This window comes from Choloepus didactylus, chromosome 10 (assembly GCF_015220235.1).
Source record: "Choloepus didactylus isolate mChoDid1 chromosome 10, mChoDid1.pri, whole genome shotgun sequence".
Taxonomy (NCBI): domain Eukaryota; kingdom Metazoa; phylum Chordata; class Mammalia; order Pilosa; family Megalonychidae; genus Choloepus; species Choloepus didactylus.
In genome coordinates, this window is record NC_051316.1 from 45,987,455 (window position 1) to 46,007,957 (window position 20,503).

General features: G+C 34.7%; 1 protein-coding gene across 2 annotated transcripts in view; it reads right to left on the reverse strand.

Annotated features, from left to right (window-relative positions):
• Positions 1–20,503, reverse strand: part of SMC5 (structural maintenance of chromosomes 5) — a 177,178-nt gene that overhangs the window by 81,383 nt on the left and 75,292 nt on the right. For both annotated transcript variants that reach the window (XM_037796904.1, XM_037796903.1), the window contains exons 6-8: positions 19,581–19,721; positions 12,881–13,042; positions 9,757–9,828 (exon numbers count right to left, since the gene is read on the reverse strand). In XM_037796904.1, coding sequence (XP_037652832.1) covers positions 9,757–9,828; positions 12,881–13,042; positions 19,581–19,721 — 375 coding nt within the window. The remainder of the gene's footprint in view (positions 1–9,756; positions 9,829–12,880; positions 13,043–19,580; positions 19,722–20,503) is intronic.

Below are 20,503 nucleotides of genomic sequence, written 5' to 3' on the forward strand. Positions count from 1 at the left end.
ATTTTAAGTGATAACATTGAATTACAGAAAATCTGGAAATGCAGAAACTTTCAACATAAAAATCACCTATAATCTTAAGGTCTTGAAACAAAGTCTATATTTTAATGCCTACCTGTATCTGTCTACCTACGGAATATATATTTTACTAAATGACATCACTAAAAATGTATCGTAGGGAGTTTCTTATTAATCACTCCCACCTCCTCAATGACCCTGCAAAATAAATTTTTAACACCTGCATAATATCCTGTTGCATAGATATACAACAATTTTTCCCATTTGCTATTGTTGGAAATTTGGGTTTTTAATCAATTTTTTCCTTCTAAAAATTTCACTTAGTCAGTGTCAAGATAGTTAACTATATACATATATGTATTTAATATATACCCTCTAGGTACCAAATACAGAGAAATGAGAGAAGAAGTATTTGAAAAAATTAAGATATCATCTGTGATTCAAAATTAACAATGTTCAGTGGGGCCTAAAGAAGGAAACAGATAAGAAGCCACAGTGTTCAGCCAGGAAGCCTGTAAGGTCCAAGGGACTCAAGAAAATAAATAGGCAAGCCACAGAAGACAAGTGCAGAATTAAATTTATGGTCAAAAACTTAAACAGACACTCCAAGCTATCAGTCAAGCCTATTATACTTCTCTAATAAATGTGTACTCTCATTCTGAGACACCTAATTCACACTTTTTCTTCCTCCTTCAATCCTTTACTGTCACCACCCTCACTTCCCTAGCTAATGACCTTGCCTCATTCTTCATTAATAAAACAGTTAACATCAGAGAACTACCTCCTTTTCCTGCTTCCAAACCCATCACCCCACATACATCTGTACCGAATTTACTTTTCCTTGTGCAACATAAGAAGAGTCCCTGTAGCTATCTAAATCTAACCCCTGCATTATTTCAAAGCAGTGTTTCTCAAGTTACTTATGGTTAAAGAACATTTTCTAAAAATATCCAAGCTACCACAAATCAACTTTTATAAATTTCAATTAGAATAAATTACTAACAATCACTTTGGAAGACAGTTTGGAAATTCCTCAAAAAAGTAAAATGAACACCTATAATATTAGACACCTAGGGATTTACCCAAAAAAGATGTCCATACAAAAACCTGTAAAGGAAGATTCACAGCAGCTTTATCAGTAACAGCCCCGAAATGTCCACCAACAAGTGAATGGATAAATAAATCGTGGTCTCCAGGAAAACAAAAAAAACAAAACAAACAAGAAAATAAGCTGAGTAAAAATGAAAAATGCAACAAAGCAAAACAGCTGGGACACAGCTAAGGCAGTGCTAAGAGGGAAATTTATAGCACTACATGTGTGCATTAGAAAAGAGGAAAAAGTTGCAAATCAATAATCTTGGCTTCTACTTCAAGAAACTAAAAAAGAGAAAAATAAACCCACAGCAAGCAGAAGGGGGGAAATAAAAACAAAAACAGAAATAAATGATATTGAAAACAGAAAAACAGAGAAAATCAATGAAACAAAGAGCTGGTTCTTAAAAAGATCAATAAAATGAGCAAACATCTAGCAAGTCAGACCCCGCACCACCAACCCCCAATAAAAGAGAACAAATTACCAATATCAGGAATGAAACAAGGTTAGCATTATAGACCCTGCAGACATCAAAAGGATAATAAGAGAAATCTATGAACAAATATGCACACATAAACTTGACAACTTAGATTAAACAGACCAATACCTCAAAGAACATAAACTACCACAACTCATCCAATAGGAAATAAATAATTTGAATAGGCTTATTACTATTAAGAAATTGAATTTATAATTTGAAAAAAATCTCCAAGCCCAGTTAATTTCAATGGAGAATTCTCTGAAATGTTTAAAAAAGAATACCAATTCTACATAATCTCTTCCAGTATACAAAAGAGGAAGAAGGACTTCCCAAATCATTTTATTAAATTAGTAATACCCAGATACAAGTACAAAAGGAAAAGTACATAATAATATCCCTCATGAATACAGATGCAAAAATCCTTTTAACAAAATATAAGCAAATAGAGTTCAGCAATATATAAAAAGAATCAGAAAAAAGGTACAGGGTGGTTCAATATATAAAAATCAATCAATGCAATATACCACATTAATAAAAAGGGGAGAAAACAACACAAGATCATCTCAACTATACAGAAAAAGCATGTGGCAAAATCCAACACACTTTCATGACAAAAACCCTCAGACAACTAGAGACAGAAAGGAACTTCTTCAACATGATAAAGGGCATTTATGAAAAACACATAGTTAACATCATACTCAATCATGAAATACTGAAAGCTTTCCCAAGAGCAGGAAAAAGACTTTCATCACTGCTACTCAACATTGAACTGGACGTTCTAACCAGAGCAATTAGGAAAAAAATAAAAAATAAAATAAATAAAATAAAAAATAAAAGGCATCCATATTGGAAAGGAAAAAGTAAAACTGTCTCTATTTGCAGATGACTTGACTATAAACAGAAATTCCAAAAGAATCCACAAAATACTACTACAGCTAATAAATGAATTTTTAAAAAGTTGCAGAATACCTGACCAAAATACAAAAAAAGTGTTTTTATACACCAGAAATGAAAACTTTAAAATGGAAATTAAGAAAACAATGCCATTTACAATCATTTACAAAAGGAATATATTTAACAAAGGAGGTGAAAGTCTTATACATTGAAAACCAAAACACACTGCTGAAAGAAATTAAAGACCTAAATATGGAAAGACGTTCCATGTTCAAGGATTAGAAGACTTAATATTGTTAAGCTGTCAATACTAACCAAAGTGATCTACAGATATGCAATCCCTATCAACATCCTAATGTCCCTTTTGGCAGATATGGAAAAGCTAATCCTCAAATTCATACGGAATTGCAAGGGGCCCCAAATAGTCAAGACAATCTTGAAAGAAAGGAACAAAATTGGAGGTCTCACATTTCCTTATTTCAAAACTTACTACAAAGTTACAGTAGTCAAAACAGTGTAGTATTGCCATAAGAACTGAAATATAGACCAACAAAATAGAATTGAGAGTCCAGAAACAAAACCATACCACTATGGCCAAATGATTTCAGTAAGGGTGCGAAGGAACATTCAACAGGGAAAGAACAGTCTTTTCAACCAGTGGTGTGGGAAAACTGGATATCCACATGCAGAAGAATGAAGTTGGGCCCTTAGCTCACACCATGTACAAATATTAACTAAAAATAGATCAAGGCCCTAAATACAAGAATTAAAACTATAAAATTCTTAGACAAAAACTTAAGAGGAAAATCCTTATGATCTTGAATTTGGTAATGGATTCTTATATATGGCACTACGGACACAAGCAACAAAAGGAAAAAATTAACTGGACTCCATCAAATTAAAAACTTGTGCATCAAAGAACATTATCAAGAAAGTGAATACAAGAAAATATATGCAAATCATACAATTGACAAGGGTCTAATATCCAGAATATATGAAAATGCAAAGCAAAACCATAACAAGGTACCACTTTACACCCACCAGATAGCTATAATGATAATAGTAATAAAAACAGAAAATAATGTGTTGGCAAATAAGTGGAGAAATTGGAACCCTTGTAAGAACGTGAGAATGTAAAATGGTACAGCCACTGTGGAAAACAGTTTGCAGTTCCCTTAAGAAGTTATACAGAAAATTACCACGTGACCCAGCAATTCCATTCCTAGGTATGTAGCCATGTACTCAAACAAATACACGTATATGCATGTTTACAGCATCATTATTCACAATAGCCAAAAGGTAGAAATGGTCCAAATGTCCTTCAACAGAAGAATGGATAAACAAATTGTGGTATATACATACAATGGAATATTATTCAGTCATAAAAAAGGAATGAAGTACTGATACATGCCACAATGCAGATAAACCTCAAAAATATTAAGTGAATAAAACCAGAGACAAAAGCCACATATTGCCTGATTCCATTTATATGAAATGTTCTGAACAGTAAATCCAAAGACAGAAGCAGATTGGTGGTTGCCAGGAGGTGGGGGAAATAAGGAAAGGGGAGTAACTGCTCAATGGTTACAGCATTTCCTTTTGGGGTAATGAAAATAGCTTTGGAAATGGTGGTTGTGCAACACTGTGAATGTACTAAATGTCACTGAACTATTTAAATGGCTGATTTTTTTTTTAAAAAGGTTGATTTTATGTTATGTGAATTTCACCTCAAAAAAAAAAAAAAAAAGAAAAGAAAAGAAAAGAAAAAAGCAAGATAAGGGCTTTTTCAGACATACAAAAACTAAAAGAATTCACCAGCAGCACACCTGCTATCTGATAAAAACTTAAAGCAAGCTACATATGCAGCCTTCAATTTTCTAAAAGCCACATTAAAAAGGTAGAAAGAAACCATTAAGATTAAATATTTTATTTAATCCAATTTATGCAAAATATTATTTCAATATATAATCACAAGTAAAAAATAGTTTACATTTTTTGTATGAAATCTTTAATATCTTACATGAGTTTTACAGTTAAAGTATATCTTAAGTTGGACGAGTCACATTTCAAGTGCTGCAATGCTACCTATGGCTAGTGGTTGCTGCTTTGGAAAGCACAGGTCTACATTTTTAAGATTGGCTTAAAACAATCATGGTCAATTTCCTGGGACTGTGAACAGGAAACCCTAGACAAGGTAGAAAGTATTTAATGGCTATTCTGCAGGTAATGAACAGTGTGTTATGTATTGAAGTGTGCACTGTGCCCCCCCCCCCCCCAATACTGAAGTCTTAATCCTTGGTACCTGTGAATGTGACCTTATTTGGAAACAGGGTCATTGCAAATGGAATTAGTTGTTAAATGACTTCATAATAGAGCAGGATGGTCCCTTAATTCAATATAACTGGTGTCCTCATAAGAAGAGAAAATTTGGATACAGACCCACAAATAGACACAACGAGAAGAACACCATGTGAAGATGGAGATGAGAAAGAAGGCCATGTGGAGATGGACACAGAGAACGGAGTTATGTTATCATAAGTCAAGGAAGCCATGGACTGTCAGCCACTGCCAGAGGATGAGAGGCATGGAACAGATTTTTCTGGAGATGACACTAGGAACATGGCCCTGGTGACACCTTCATTTTGGATTTCTAGCCTCCAAATCTGTGAGACAATAAATTTCTATTGTTTTAAGCCACCCAATTTGTGATCATTTGTTAAGGCCACCCTAGGAAACTAAGACAGTACATATCACATCCATCTCATATATTCTCTTCCCATAATTTCTTAGTTCTCATACCACCTTGAATGCACGATCATCTTGGATTTAGTTGCCTAAGTGTTTGATAAGCTAGGACTAAGAGGGGCTATGGAATCAGATGGCTATACTTTAAACGATAGCAATGTGCTACTTTTTTTCTTAGTTGTGTAACACAAAAGGAATGAACATATTACCTTGGTATGATATTTACCTGGCCCTGCCTCTCAGTAAATGTGTGCTGAACAACTGAATCTTCTGCTCACAACCTAGTTCTTGGAGGATATCCAATTTCCTAAGGTCTATCCTAAGGACATTCATTCTCCAAGGTCTTCCAAACAACTAAAGTACAAATTACCTGAACTCAGCTCCTTTGGCTTCCTCTCTACACTAACTATATACACAAATATTAGATTTTAAATCTTATATTTTGGCTAGAAGGTTTGGTCTTGTTTGCTTGTACCATTTTCTACAGTTTATTTTACCTTATTGATGTTTTTCTCTTTTTATATACAGCCTATTCTGAATTTTATGAGAAAACAGCCTGTGTACATAAGAGGTTTAGTGGTAGGATAGAACGGAAGATCTACCTAGCTGACAGACCTTCTGTTAATCTGTAACAATACTTCCTTTGGAACTTGCTGCCTTGAAGTATGAAGCCTGTCATTTAAAAGCAATGCTTCCAGGTCTAGCAGATTCTGATAAAAGATTTCTCCTCACAGAACTATCAAGGCTCTATAATACAGTATCCAAATATTTAAAGCAGTTTTGTTCAATAAAATAGCTCATGGAAACAATCTCCTAACATTAAGCAAATATTCAAGCAATAAAATCTGAGATCTTATATAGCAGCAGCAGAAATGGCACATAGAGGACTGTTTCCCAACATTCTTCTCCTAATTTTATTTTTTGAAAACAGAAAAAAAAAAAAAAGTCTATATTTCTTTCTAGGGTACATGGAGAAAGAATTACCAAGGAAATTTCTGTGTTCAATGTCTCCCTCCTGAAATGCAGTATTTGGAAGCCTGCATAGCATAGTGGTTATGATTTGGGCTCTGAAATCAGACTAGCCTGTATCCGAAACCTGGTTCCAACATATATTAGTAGTTCTATGGGTTGGGAATGTTTCTTTATCTAAGTCAGTTTTTTCATTTGTTTAACAGACATAATATAGTATAGATAATACTGATATAATAAAGGACTAAGAGAATGAAATTATATCACATCTATAAAGTAGTTTATTGTAGTGCTTGACACACAGAAAGCTCAATAAATGCCATGTCTGGGTGTAGTTTAGTTGCCTGTTTGACTTTTTGACAATGGGTCTTTTTGTTTGTTTGTTTTTGGTGTGTCTTCTATTCTTGTTTGAATGTCAGAAACTATAAAAGAGCAGTTAGACTAAAGTAAATAGAATTTATGGGCAGAAAAAAATCAAATTCGAGGATTAAAAGATAAAGCTGAGGAAATATCAAAGGAAGCAGAACACAAAGGCAGGTTCCATCATGAAATCTCCTTCACCATCTTTCTCCAAATAAATGTTTTCCTAGAATTTCATTTTTTTGGAAGGAGAAAAAAATTATCCCTCCCCCTTATTATTTTTCCTAGAAAAAGTCTAAATCAAGATTTGCTTTGGGGGTTGGTTAGAGGAATAACATCTGAAAGGAAGGAGGGAAACCAGATTTGGGCAAAAGGTGAAACTGAGCTGCAATGAAATTGCAACAAATGTGTTAGCTACTCCCACAGTGAGTTCTAGTTGGGATGGCTCTTCAGGGCATCCTAAGCAAGAAGATTGGGCCTCTGTACCCTGTATGGACTTCACTGGATACAGGCTGTCCCTGGGAGGATCACATCTTGAGTCAGGCTTCTCCCTTCAAGGGTAATTCCCAAGAAGGGACTCAGATGTCAGCTGTCATCACTTAACACTCTTGGCAAGCAGGGGAATTAGTGCCATGATTCTGAATGGGGGATCTAGGATCTTAAAACAAAGACCAGACACTTGAGGGGAAAAGGCAGAAACATAAAACTCAGTAGATTAGATTGAATACAGAGCTGAGGAGAGCCTCCAAAATAACGCAGAAGACAAAAAATGAAAAATGGAGGAAAACTATATGAAAGATATGGAATTAGTCTAGATGATACAATATCAAATAACAGGAATTCATAAAGTGTATAGAAAAATCCAAGACAGAGAATATTATCAAAGAAGTAATCAAGAAAATTTCACACAACTGAAGGGCATGAATTTCTAGACTGAAGGGGCCCATGAAATGCCCAGCCTAATAAATGTAAAAAGGCCACACCAAAAAACATCATTGTGAAGTTTCAGAGCACTGGGTCAAAGCGATCTGAAAAGATTTAGAATGATTCAGAATCAAAGTGACATCAGACTTCTCAAATGCAACACTGGAAGCTAGAAGCAAGGGAGTATCACTTTCAAAATTATGAGTGAAATTGATTCCCAACTAGAACTCTAAACTCAGTCAAACTGTCATATATAAAGGTATAATAAAGACAGTTTTCACATACGTAAGACTAGGTCTCAATTTACATGCATCCTTTCTATTGTAGGGTGTGCTCCAACAAAATGAGGGAGTAAACTAAAAATGAGAAAGATACTGGATATAGGAAGTGCAACCCAAAACAGGACAGACATAAAGGGAAACTCCTGGATGATTATAAGGGGAAATTCCAAGATCACATCTGCGCAGCACATTTAGCAACTACTCGTACCAGGAACACAGAATCTCTGGAAGAGATGTCTCCAAGATAAAATTGATTGAATGACGTGTGAAAATATTGGGTGAAAATTTAGACACTGACTTGAGGGATAAAATTTGGGAATAAATTAGAAAACTAAACAAACAAAAACTAATTCAAAGGAAAACAAAATGTTACAAGGAAAAAATGTAAGCCTAGCATATTATATGGTTTAAAATGGAATAATATTTACATAATCATAATGTAAACATCAAATCTTGATCTGACTAAAAAAAATCTGACAATTATATGGGGCAGATTGGGGGGAAGTGGGGGGTGGTACTGATTGGTTTATGACTTGTTTTTTCATAGTATAAGTCAGTAGTAATATCTAAAACTGGAATAACACCCTGATATTACATAAGCATGCTATTATTTAATGATATGGAGGTAACTTCCAAAAGAACTAAAAAAGTTGAAAGCTGACTGTTCCGAGCTGAGGAGCAATGTTTTAAAATTCACTTATGTTTTAAAATTCATTAGGTTAAGTATAAACTGAAATGTAAATAAAAGAGGAGTTTCCTTAGCAATAAATTGTCTGAAATGAGCTAAAGTTTTACAATTTCACTGTCCTCATTTCTAGAAATTATCAACATAAACCAAGATCAGGTTGGAACAGATTAAAATTCAACAATAAAAATGAAATCAAGATGACAAATTCCATAGTTCAGTCTACTTTGTCTCTACTTCCCGTGCCAGTTTCAAACAGTTATGTACCCCAGAAAAGCTATGCTCTTTTAATCCAATCTTGTGGTGCAGACTTATTGTGGGTGGGATCTTTTGATTAGATTATTTCTAATGGAGATGTGACCCTGCCCAATCAAGGTGGGTCTTAATTAGTTTACTAGCATTCTTTATGAAAGCATAAAAAGCAGACATATTAAAGAGAGCCTAGAGCTGACACAGATCAAGAAGCTTAGAGGGAAAATGCCCAGAGACATTTCGGAAACAGCTGTTGACACCAGAACCAGGAGAAAAGCTACAAGATGAATTCCAGAGTTTGCCTGGAGAAGCTAAGAGAGGACCCTTAGATGCTTAGAGAAAAACACCCTGGGAGATACACGAAAGGACACACAGGAGCTGAGAGAGAGAAGCTAAGACAGAAGCCCAGAGACACTTTGGAGAGAGCAACGGAAACCAGAAGCTAACCCAGGGAGAGGCCCACCAAACTCAGGCCATGTGCCTTCCCATGTGACTCCAGATGCCATCGGCCTTTCTTCAGAAAGTATCGTCCTACTGAAGCCTTAATAGGGACATTTTCAAGGCCCTAGAACTGCATTTGTGAACACCATTCTATAAGCCAATTCATTTCTGGTATTTTGCATTCTGGCAGCTTTAGCAAAGCAGAACACTTCCAATCATGCTTAAAGGTACACATATATTTTCTACATAAATGGCAGCACTGATTTCTTGTAATGAAAGGTCTATTTCTATATACAAGACAGAATGAATCCCTTAGAATTTAATTTTTGGCATTAAGATAATTAAATCCAATTTTACCATTACGCCTTAGAAAATTATAGTTACCCAGCTAAAAAGATCAATATGCATTAACTATAGTTTTGAGGATTTTTCTCAATTGTCCTCTATGCAACTACTGTACATTCAAATCTTAGTTTCCCTCACATATTAAGACAAGAAATAGAGAGTGAGGAGGATCTTGGATTAATTTGCAAACAAGAATTTGTCTCACAATCCAGACCTGAAAACAAAATTGAGGGCAAATTCACATAATCAAAATTTCAATATGAAATCTTACGTGCTTATCTTTCCTTTCTAAAACATCTTGTTTTTGTTTGCATTTTTGAGATGTCTCCTTAATATCTGTTGCCTGTAAGATTGAACCAGAGAGGAGGGGGAAAAGTTAGTTAAAAACTTAAGCAAGCCCATTATGTTGCCCTGCAATCCAAATATTAAGCTGTTATAAGAATTAATCCATAACAATACTTTTCCATGGTTTCTTTCAAACCAAATTCATAATTACCACCCAAAATAACAATCATTTGCAAATCTATAAGCTATTCCTACCAATATTAAAAGTAGCTGCAATAATATGCATATGTATGTTTATCTCTTTAAATTTACTTTCACATGAAATTTTATCTGATCCTCAAAATAAGTTAGGAAAGGCCAAATAACCTGTATATAGCTAAAAAAATGATAGCACTCAATAGGTCTTATTTCAAATCCAGAGTTCCCTCCACTACACCAAATATGCTATCTGCAATATTTTCATTAACACATAAAACACATTAAGTTATACATTATTAAAAACATATTACATATTATTAATGCATAAAATATTTAATCCAAACAAAGTGGAAAAAAGAATTAACACTGCAGGCTTAAAATGCTATTCTTAGAAAGGCCTGCTTACAAGGTTGACTGCTGGCTGTTTTCTGGGAACTGGATTTCAGGAGTGTTCCTACCATTCCCTAACCAATAAGAATGGCTCACTGTACCTACACTGTCTGTACAAATAATGCGGTTTATGCTGAATATCTGCTTTCCTTCTGGGAGTCTAGAATTTTAGTACGCGCTAAGCAGAGAATGTCGACATGACCAGCCCCCATAAAAACCTTGGCTACTGAGTCTTTAATGAACTTTTCTGGTAGACAACACTTCACACGTGTTACCACAATCTGAAGATGGAGAAATTCACCATGTCCTGTTTGACTCCACTAGGAGACGACTCTTGGAAGCTTGTGCCTGGTTTCTTTCAGACTTCACCCCATATACATTTTCCCTTTACTGATTTTGCTTTGAATCTTCTTGTTATAATTAATCTTAGTTGTGAATACAAATATATGCTGAGTCCTGTGAGTCCTCCTAGCAAATCATTGAACCTAGAAGTGGTCTTGGGGACCCACAACACCAAGGGCTAAGAGAGTAAGAGGAAAAGACAAGAGTTTCCTCCTGTAGAGGGCAATTAATATTTACTGAGTGATTATAAGCTAAACACTAAGTTAAGTGTATACACATGCTAAATCACATGAATGAAATCACATAAGGCAATGATCACTATCCTCACTTTACTAATGAGGACAATGAAGCTCACTGGGGTTAAGTAACTTGCTCAAGGTCAGGCAGTTAGTAAATGGCAGAACAGGGATTTAAAATATAGATCTGTGTGTATCCAAAGCCTATGCCCTTTCCACAACACTGTATCACCTCCTTGGAATGTTAAAAAAAAAATTACAAGTGTTAGAAAAGGTTTTCTGATAGAACAGAAGGAAGAGAACAAGAACAGTATATAGACTGATATAATATGCTACCTCAGGATCACTTCTTCAGAAAAATAATTCTGAAATACTTTAGGTTATGGAGATTTTCACATAAATAGTTAAGGCTTAAGGATGTTTGATAATGCTTTAATAGCCAGTCTTGCATTAGATACAGACAAGTAAGAGATATAATGAGATTTAAAACTTATTACATAACGTTACAAGGTAAAAAATTTATTGTATACATTTTTCCTCTATAAAAGTAATTTATTAAAAGTACAGAAAATTCATTAAAGAAAAAAAGCAATTACAAACCCATCCATTAACTAAAACCAACAAATATTAGCATATTAATAATTTCCATTAGCTTTACAATCTTGAAGATGTCAACTGTCTCTAGGATTTGGAATCCTCAAAAATAAATTGGACCTGTCTAGATAAATTTACAATTCCTTCCTGCTCTAAAATTTAAGATGATCAATATTAATTACCTTTAAAAACTAGATACAATCAAGCCCTAAAATTCTTTTATGTTCTTAATAACTGCTTATTCTTGTAGACTTAAGTCTAGATGAAACAGCTCCACATGATAACTGCTTTTTTATAAATAAGTTAAAACTTGTATTAATCAAAACATATACTGAATGGTCCTTTATCAACTGACAATCTTAAAACTGTTAACAAAGAAACCTGGAGTAGCATGTTCACACTAGAGCAAAACACAATTTTAACAACAAAGAAAAGATAACTTAAAAAAAATGCTGCAAAGTTTAGTTGTTTCTTCCCCATGGGCAAACCCTGCGATAAAATATTATATAAAAAAATACACTAAAACAAAAACACACTATCTATTATATGACCTTTGAATAGTGGAAATTATGTTCTATAAAGTTTTCCAAGAGCAATGCCAGGCTGAAATCCTCCCATTCTAATCAATGACACCCATCTTCAAGTAGACTTGAATATCAGGAGTACCTAACATGAACAATTCCAAACGGTTTCTTGGTTTCTGTAAAATTGCCTTTCACATATAATAAATTCTACTGGTTTAACTAACAAAAACTCTACTAATTTGAGATAACTGACCAATTTATGTCTTAGGTTCTTAACCAGGTATAAATAACTTGACTTCAGGGTGACTGGGAATCCCCCAAAATCTCAAGCAAATTTCTGTATCTGCCTTGATCCAGAAACTATGGGAAACGGGGCCCACAGTTTAAACCATTCCCAAAATACTCCTCCCTTCTAAAAATTAAAAGCCATGACCATAAAAAATTTTCAAGTTGTACTTGCAAAGACAGGGAACATTTCATTATATTATTTATTCTAAGAAATGAGATTTTCTGTATCACCCTCCTCCAAAATGGTAGGTAATTACAAAGCAGATACAATGAATTCAAAGAGGTCAATGTAAATAAGAATACCATATGAATTCTCTTATAATTAAAGCAATCACATTTCATTTTTCTCTTATCACATATTGCAATTTCTATAAAGTAGCAACACTCCAACAATGATGATCAGGATCTTGAAACTCCTATGGTGGCAGAATTCCTGATTAAGGAACTTAAGGACCAAAGCTATGAGTAAATCTGTGAAATATTTTCTATATTTCCTAAAACAAAACACAAATAATCCAAAATTGAGTCAGAAAAGTACCTTCTCTTTGATTCGAGTTTCCAAATTGTGACGCTGCTTTTCAATTTCTTCAATCCGACGCGTCATAGGAATCTGCCCTTCTTTAAGTTTTCTGACCTCTTCTTTTAGTTGGTCACGAGCTAGTTTTACTTCTTCATATTCCTGACGAACATTTTCATATTCCTTGCAAATAATTCAAGAAATAGAAGTTAATGTGCATCTAGCTTAAAGTAACATATATACTAAAAGTCAATGTATGGTCAGAAACAAAATACAAGAAAAGACAGTTTTGATATCCCTTTGGCAAGTTTATTAATACAAAAATTTCCTCTCAAACAACCACAGAAATAATAAACACCAATATAATGATTTATTAAGAATGTTGATACTCACTGAGCATTTTTCTCTATCATCAGGCCAGACTCTCTTTTCCTTTTAGAAGCTTACATCCAAATAAGTACTAAAATGAGATTTCCTCTAATCTCTCATTAAAAAAGATACAGGGCAATAACAAAGATTAGAGCAGAAATAAATGCAATTGAGAACAGGAAAACAAAGGAGAGAATCAACAAAACCAGAAGTTGGTTCTTTGAGAAAATCAATAAAATCGATGGACCACTGGCTAGGCTAACAAAAAAAAAAGAGAGAGCAGATGCAAATAAATGCAATCAGAAATGGGAAAGGAAATATAACTACCGACCCTGCAGAAATTAAGGAGATAATGAGAAGATACTATGAGCAACTATATGCTAATAAACTAGACAACTTAGATGAAATGGGCAACTTCCTAGAAAAGCATAAACAACCAACATTAACTCAAGAAGAAATAGATGACCTCAACAAACCAATCACAAGTAAAGAGATTGAGTCAGTCATCAAAAAGCTCCCAAATAGGAAAAGCCCAGGACCAGATGGTTTCACATGTGAATTCTAACAAGCATTCAAGAATGAATTAGTACCAATCCTGCTCAAACTCTTCAAAAAAATTGAAGAGGGAAATCTACCTAACTCTTTCTATGAAGCCAACATCACCCTAATACCAAAACCAGACAAAGATACTACAAAAAAAGAAAATTATAGACCAATTTCTTTAATGAATATAGACGCAAAAATCCTCAACAAAATACTCGCAAATCGAATCCAGCAGCACATTAAAAGAATTATACACCACGACCAGGTGGGATTTATTCCAGGCATGCAAGGCTGGTTCAACACAAGAAAATCAATTAATGTAATACACCACATCAATAAATCAAAGCAGAAGAACCACATGATCATCTCGATTGATGCAGAAAAGGCATTTGACAAAATTCAACATCCTTTCCTGATGAAAACACTTCAAAGGATAGGAATAGAAGGGAACTTTTTCAATATGATAAAGGCAATATATGAAAAACCCACAGCTAACATCACACTCAATGGGGAGAGACTGAAAGCTTTTCCTCTAAGATCAGGAACAAGACAGGGATGCCCACTATCACCATTGTTATTCAACATTGTGCTGGAAGTTCTAGCTAGAGCAATTAGGCAAGAAAAGGAAATAAAAGGCATCCAAATTGGAGAGGAAGAAGTAAAACTTTCACTGTTTGCAGATGACATGATTCTATATGTAGGAAATCCAGAAAAATCTACAGCAAAGCTACTAGAACTAGTCAATGAATACAGCAAAGTAGCAGGCTACAAGATCAAAACGCAAAAATCTGTAGTGTTCCTATACACAAGTAATGTGCGTAATGTGCAACAAGAGGAGGAAATCAAGAAAAAAATCCCATTTACAATAGCAACCAAAAGAATCAAGTATTTAGGAATAAACTTAACCAAGGACACAAAAGACCTTTACATAGAAAACTATTAAGAAACTGCCAAAAGAAATTAAACAAGACCTGAAAAAATGGAAGAACATACCATGTTCATGGATTGGAAGACTAAATATAGTTAAGATGGCAATTTTACCTAAGCTGATTTACATATTCAATGCAATACCAATCCAAATCCCAACAACGTACTTTACAGAAATAGAAAAACCAATAACTCAATTTATTTGGAAGGGTAAGGTGCCCCGAATAGCCAAAAATATCTTGAGAAACAGGAATGAAGTGGGAGGTCTCACACTACCTGACTTTGAAGCATATTACAAAGCTACAGTGCTCAAAACAGCATGGTACTGGCATAAGGACAGATATACTGATCAATGGAATCGAATTGCGTGTTCAGAAGTAGACCCTCGCATCTATGGACAACTGATCTTTGATAAGGCAGTGAAGCCGAAGCAACTGGGAAAGATCAGCCTGTTCAATAAATGGTGTTTGGAGAACTGGATATCCATTTCCAAAAGAATGAAAGAGGATGTCCATCTCACACCTTATACCAAAATTAACTCAAAGTGGATCAAAGACCTAAACATTAGCACCAAGACCATAAAACTCTTAGAAGAAAATGTAGGGCAATATCTTAAAGATCTTGTGATAGGAGGTGGTTTCTTAGACCTCACACCCAAGGCGTGAGCAACCAAAGAACCAATAGACAAATGGGATCTCCTCAAAGTTAAACACTTTTGTACATCAAAGGACTTTGTCAGAAAAGTAAAAAGGCAACCTACACAATGGGAGATGATATTTGGAAACCACATATCAGATAAGGGTTTAATATCCCGAATATATAAAGGAATCCTGCATCTCAATAACAGAAAGACAAACAATCCAATTAAAAAATGGGCAAAAGGCATGAGCAGACATTTTTCTGAAGAGGAAATACAAATGGCTCAAAAGCATATGAAAAAATGCTCAACTTCACTGGCTATTAAGGAAATGCAAATCAAAACCACAATGAGATATCATCTCACACCTACCAGAATGGCCATTATCCAAGAAACAGAAAATGACAAGTGCTGGAGAGGATGTGGAGAAAGAGGCACACTTATTCATTGTTGGTGGGAATGCAGAATGGTGCAACCACTCTGGAAGACAGTGTGGAGGTTCCTCAGGAAGCTAAATATAGATTTGCCATATGACCCAGCTATTCCATTGCTAGGAATATACTCAGAGGAACTGAAACTTAAGACAGAAACAGACATTTGTAAACTTATGTTTATTGCAGCATTATTCACAATTGCCAAGAGATGGAAACAGCCCAAATGTCCATCAAAGGACGAGTGGATAAACAAACTGTGGTATATACGCATGATGGAATATTATGCAGCTGTAAGACAGAACAAAGGCATGGATCATGTAATAATGTGGATGAACCTTGAGGACATTATGTTGAGTGAAGTTAGCCAGAAACAAAAGGACAGATTCTGTATGGTCTCACTAATATGAACAGACATTAATGAACAAACTTTGGGAGTTAAAAGCTGACAATACAGGTGACCAGGAGAAAGAAAGAGGGCAGAGATCAGCCATTTGATGCTGAAGGACTACAGAATGTTTAGGATTGATTGCATAGATCCAGAAATAGATAGCATAATACTGTGTGATGGTAGCACGGTATTGTTAAGTACACTGAACAAAGATGTCTGTGAGTAAAGCTGAAAGAGGTGGGATGGGAGAATGTATGACACCAGAGGTAAAGATAGATGATAAAGACTGGGACTGTATAACTTGGCAAAAACTGGAGTGGCCAATGACTGTTACTAAATATACAAATATAAAAATGGTTTTGCATGTGGGAAAGCAAATGAATGTCAACCATTTAGAGAGTCGAAAAGGGGATGGTATTCAGGAAAAAACATAATCAAAGCAAACTGGAGTCTATGGTCAACAGTAACATTGTAATATACCTCCATTAAATGTAACAAAGGCAATATGCCAATGCTAAATGTATATGAGAGGGGGATACAGGGGAGGAATATGGGATTCTTGGTAGCGGTGTTATTTGCTGTCCTTAGTAGTATATTGCATTGTATGACATGTTATTTTTCTTTTTATCATTTTTTTTCTTATTGCTAAAAAAAAAAAAAACAATTTTTCTTGTAGTAATCAGTATGTTCAAGTGCTGATTGTGGTGATAAATGTACAACTTTATGATGATACCATGAACAACTGATTGTACACTGTGGATAAATGTATGGTATGAGAATATAACTTATAAAATTGTAGGAAAATATATATATAGGAGTAAAAGTGTTGGAGAAAACATGGTGAGAGGGATGATGCCTCACCAATATGGACTAACTACAATGTGTAAACTCAGAACTGAATCCTAGAACATAGCCTAACGTGGACATAATAATTGTAATAGTCCCTAGATTGCAAGCTCTTACAGCAGTTAACTCTATCCCTGAATTACAATGCCTATCTTTAAACTTTAAGATGCTGATCCCCTAGCATATAACCTGATTGGTCTCTGGAACAATGCATATCTCTGAGATACCTGAAACTCAGAGCTAGAGCTCGGCAGATATGAATGTCAGTATTAGTGCATACAGCCACTGTCAAAAAAAAAAAAAAAAAAAAAAAAAAAAAAAAATGCTGAAAAACAGCCCAGACTTCAATTAGTGATATGAATGAAGCAGGTCTGGTTAAGACCAGGGCAAGCCAGGCCAAAGAGTAAAGGTTGAAACTGATTGTGTCTTAAAACTTCAACTTCCATATGAGACCAAGGGAAGAGATATCTATTTGGTACAGGATCTAAATTTTCTAAACGGTACAACTCTACAATCGATTTGTTCAAACACCACAATTGCATGGAACTTTGAATAGGAAGTGAGATACGGTAGGTTAGTATAGGCTGGAGTGAAATAGTGACACATCCCAGAGTAATTTGGGCAGATAATAAAAAATATATTTACAGCCTCCCCCTCCCCAGCCCCGAGGATCTGGGGGAAGGTGCAGATGTGCTGGACATCCTCACCTGGACTGGTGTTGATGTTGTCACAAACATTGGGACTGGCGGTTTGATGTGCTGAGCCCTCGATCATCGGACTTGCCCTTATGAAGCTCATTACCACAAAGGAGAGTCTAAACTTGCATGTAATGGTACCTAAGAGTCTCCCCCTGAGTACCTCTTTGTTGCTCAGATGTGGCCCTCTCTCTAACTGAGCCATCTCGACAGGTGAACTCGCTGCCCTCCCCCTTACGTGGAACCCGACTCCCAGGGGTGTAAATCTCCCTGGCAATGCAGAATATGACTCCCGGGGATGAATGTGGACCCAGCATTGTGGGACTGAGAGTTATCTTCTTGACCAAAAGGGGGATACAAAATGAGATGAAATAGTTTCAGTGGCTGAGAGAGTTCAAATGGAGTCAAGAGGTCACTCTGGTGGACATTCTTATGCACTATATAAATAACACCTCTTAGGTTTCAATGTATTGGAATAGCTAGAAGTAAATACCTGAAACTACCAAACTCCAACCCAGCAGTCTGGACTCCTGAAGACAATTATATAATAATGTAGATTACAAGCGGTGACAGTGTGATTGTGAAGACCTGGTGGATCACACCCCCTTTATCTAGTGTATGAATGAGTAGAAAAATGGGGATAAAAACTAAAGGACAAATGGGGTGGGATGGGGGGATGATTTGGGTGTTCTTTTTTCACTTTTATTTTTTATTCTTGTTCTGGTTCTTTCTGATGTAAGGAAAATGTTCAGAGACAGATTGTGGTGATGAACGCATAACTATGTTATCATATTGTGGACAGTGGATTGTATACCATGGATGATTGTATGGTGTGTGAATGTATTTCAATAAAACTGAATTTCATTAAAAAAAAAAAGATACAGGGATGCATAAAAACTGCAAAAGAAACTCCATTATGAAAATTAAAAAATGCACGAAAATACAGAGCAAAAGGAATATGGATCAAAAGGAAAACAAAAAGAAGCATGCAGCTAGGTGAAAATGATGCCTGTCATCACAGGAATTAATAAATAGTTGTTAAACAAAAATAAGTTGGAGAGGTAAGAGCATATACTAAGAGAGAATGGGATGAAGAGAGGTAAGATAATACAAATAAATATTCAAGTAAATCAGAAAAAGAAAAAAAAACGAAAAAAGTTTGAAAACCATCTTAGAAAGAAAAGGGGAAACTGTAAGACTTCAAAAGACAAAGATAAAGTTGGTGAAAAAGTAATAATGGGCACACAGTAGAAAGGGAACAGTTGAACAGCAGATGTATGGGACAGGGTAGGGTAAAGAAGTGGGGAAAAGGCAACAAATACAGCCACAAACTTTACCAATCTAATAACATGTATTTCCATTCCAACCTTAGATCAATAGCTCAAGTAACGTATTAAGGGAATTGAATCTTTAACCCAAATGGTGGTCTTAATAAAACTTACGACACTCAATGACTGAAAGAAAACAGTAACCTCAGTAAATTAATGAAACATATGTAGTATAAGATTACAGCTAAAATAATTCAGCCATGTCTGGAGCAGAAGTTGATATTAGCAGCATACCCCAATTAAATTTACAATGACCTGACTAAAGACATTCAAAGATTTAATTTTTTTATTAAAAAAATTTAAAATAATAATTTAGTCCTCTTGCGGAGGACTAAAATCTGAAAGAATTAAGAGCACTGACTTAATGATTATTTGCTGTAAAAAATAGTATATGTAATAAAACAGAGATATACATTTTATGCATAAAACAAAGAATATTTTTAAAGCATCTAATCTGAATACATATAATTAGTTCATTTTTTTTTTACAACTATTCTCCTACTTAAAGAATCATCTATTTTTGCTTAGGTTTGTCTCTAATAATTAATACTTACCACCCATGGTCTTTTGGCTTCAAGCATCTCAATTAAATCTAAATGTCGTTTACGTTCATAGAACCTTTCCACATCTTGTTTATATCTTTCATTCCTTTGAATCATTTTCTCTAGATACTCACTTTTCTCTTTGCATGAGGTCTAAATAAATATTTATTGAACAATTAGTTTAACTGAAAAAAGACAACAGGTCAAATCTTTAAACAATAAAAAAGATACAAAACTAGCGAAATCTCACAATAAAAAAATTACACAGGCTTCTTAAGAACTGTGTAAAAGTTAACACCTAGGCCTGAGTTTTGGTGTAGGCTCCACAACTTACTAGCCACGTGACCACAGGGAAACCTGGATTCTCCTTGTCTAAGGAAGTAATTTACTCATGTAAAAGATCTACAGAAGTTGTTAGTGATATACAAAACAATATACAAAACTGATATTGTTATGATTAATATGTTATGGACACTCTTAACTTAAGGACTTAGAAATAGATGAAAGAAAGTTAAAATTCAGCCTTTAAATTACAAATGAACAAATACAAAGATGTACTCAAAACCTAGTATGATGTGCACCTGTTTTCTTTCAAGGAGACAGCAGGTAGTTTAGGTGTTTCGGGTGGGAGTAATAAATTTTTGATGTGGGGAAAGGTAAAAGGACTAAAAGGAGTATCTGAAGTAAGATAAAATAATTATAAGAATCTCAGAACTCATTTGGCCATTCACTCTGAATAGGCACGATAATAAAAAACATGTTTAGTTATAATAAGATACATATTATCAAGTAGAGTCTTACTTTAGGAGAGAGCATTTGTTTACCAGATTTTTTAATATGAAAATTTACTCAATTTATTTTAGTTGCTGGGACATGGAGAAAGATTACATTACATACACCTTTTCAAATGGTATGTCACAAAAGGACATTTTTAT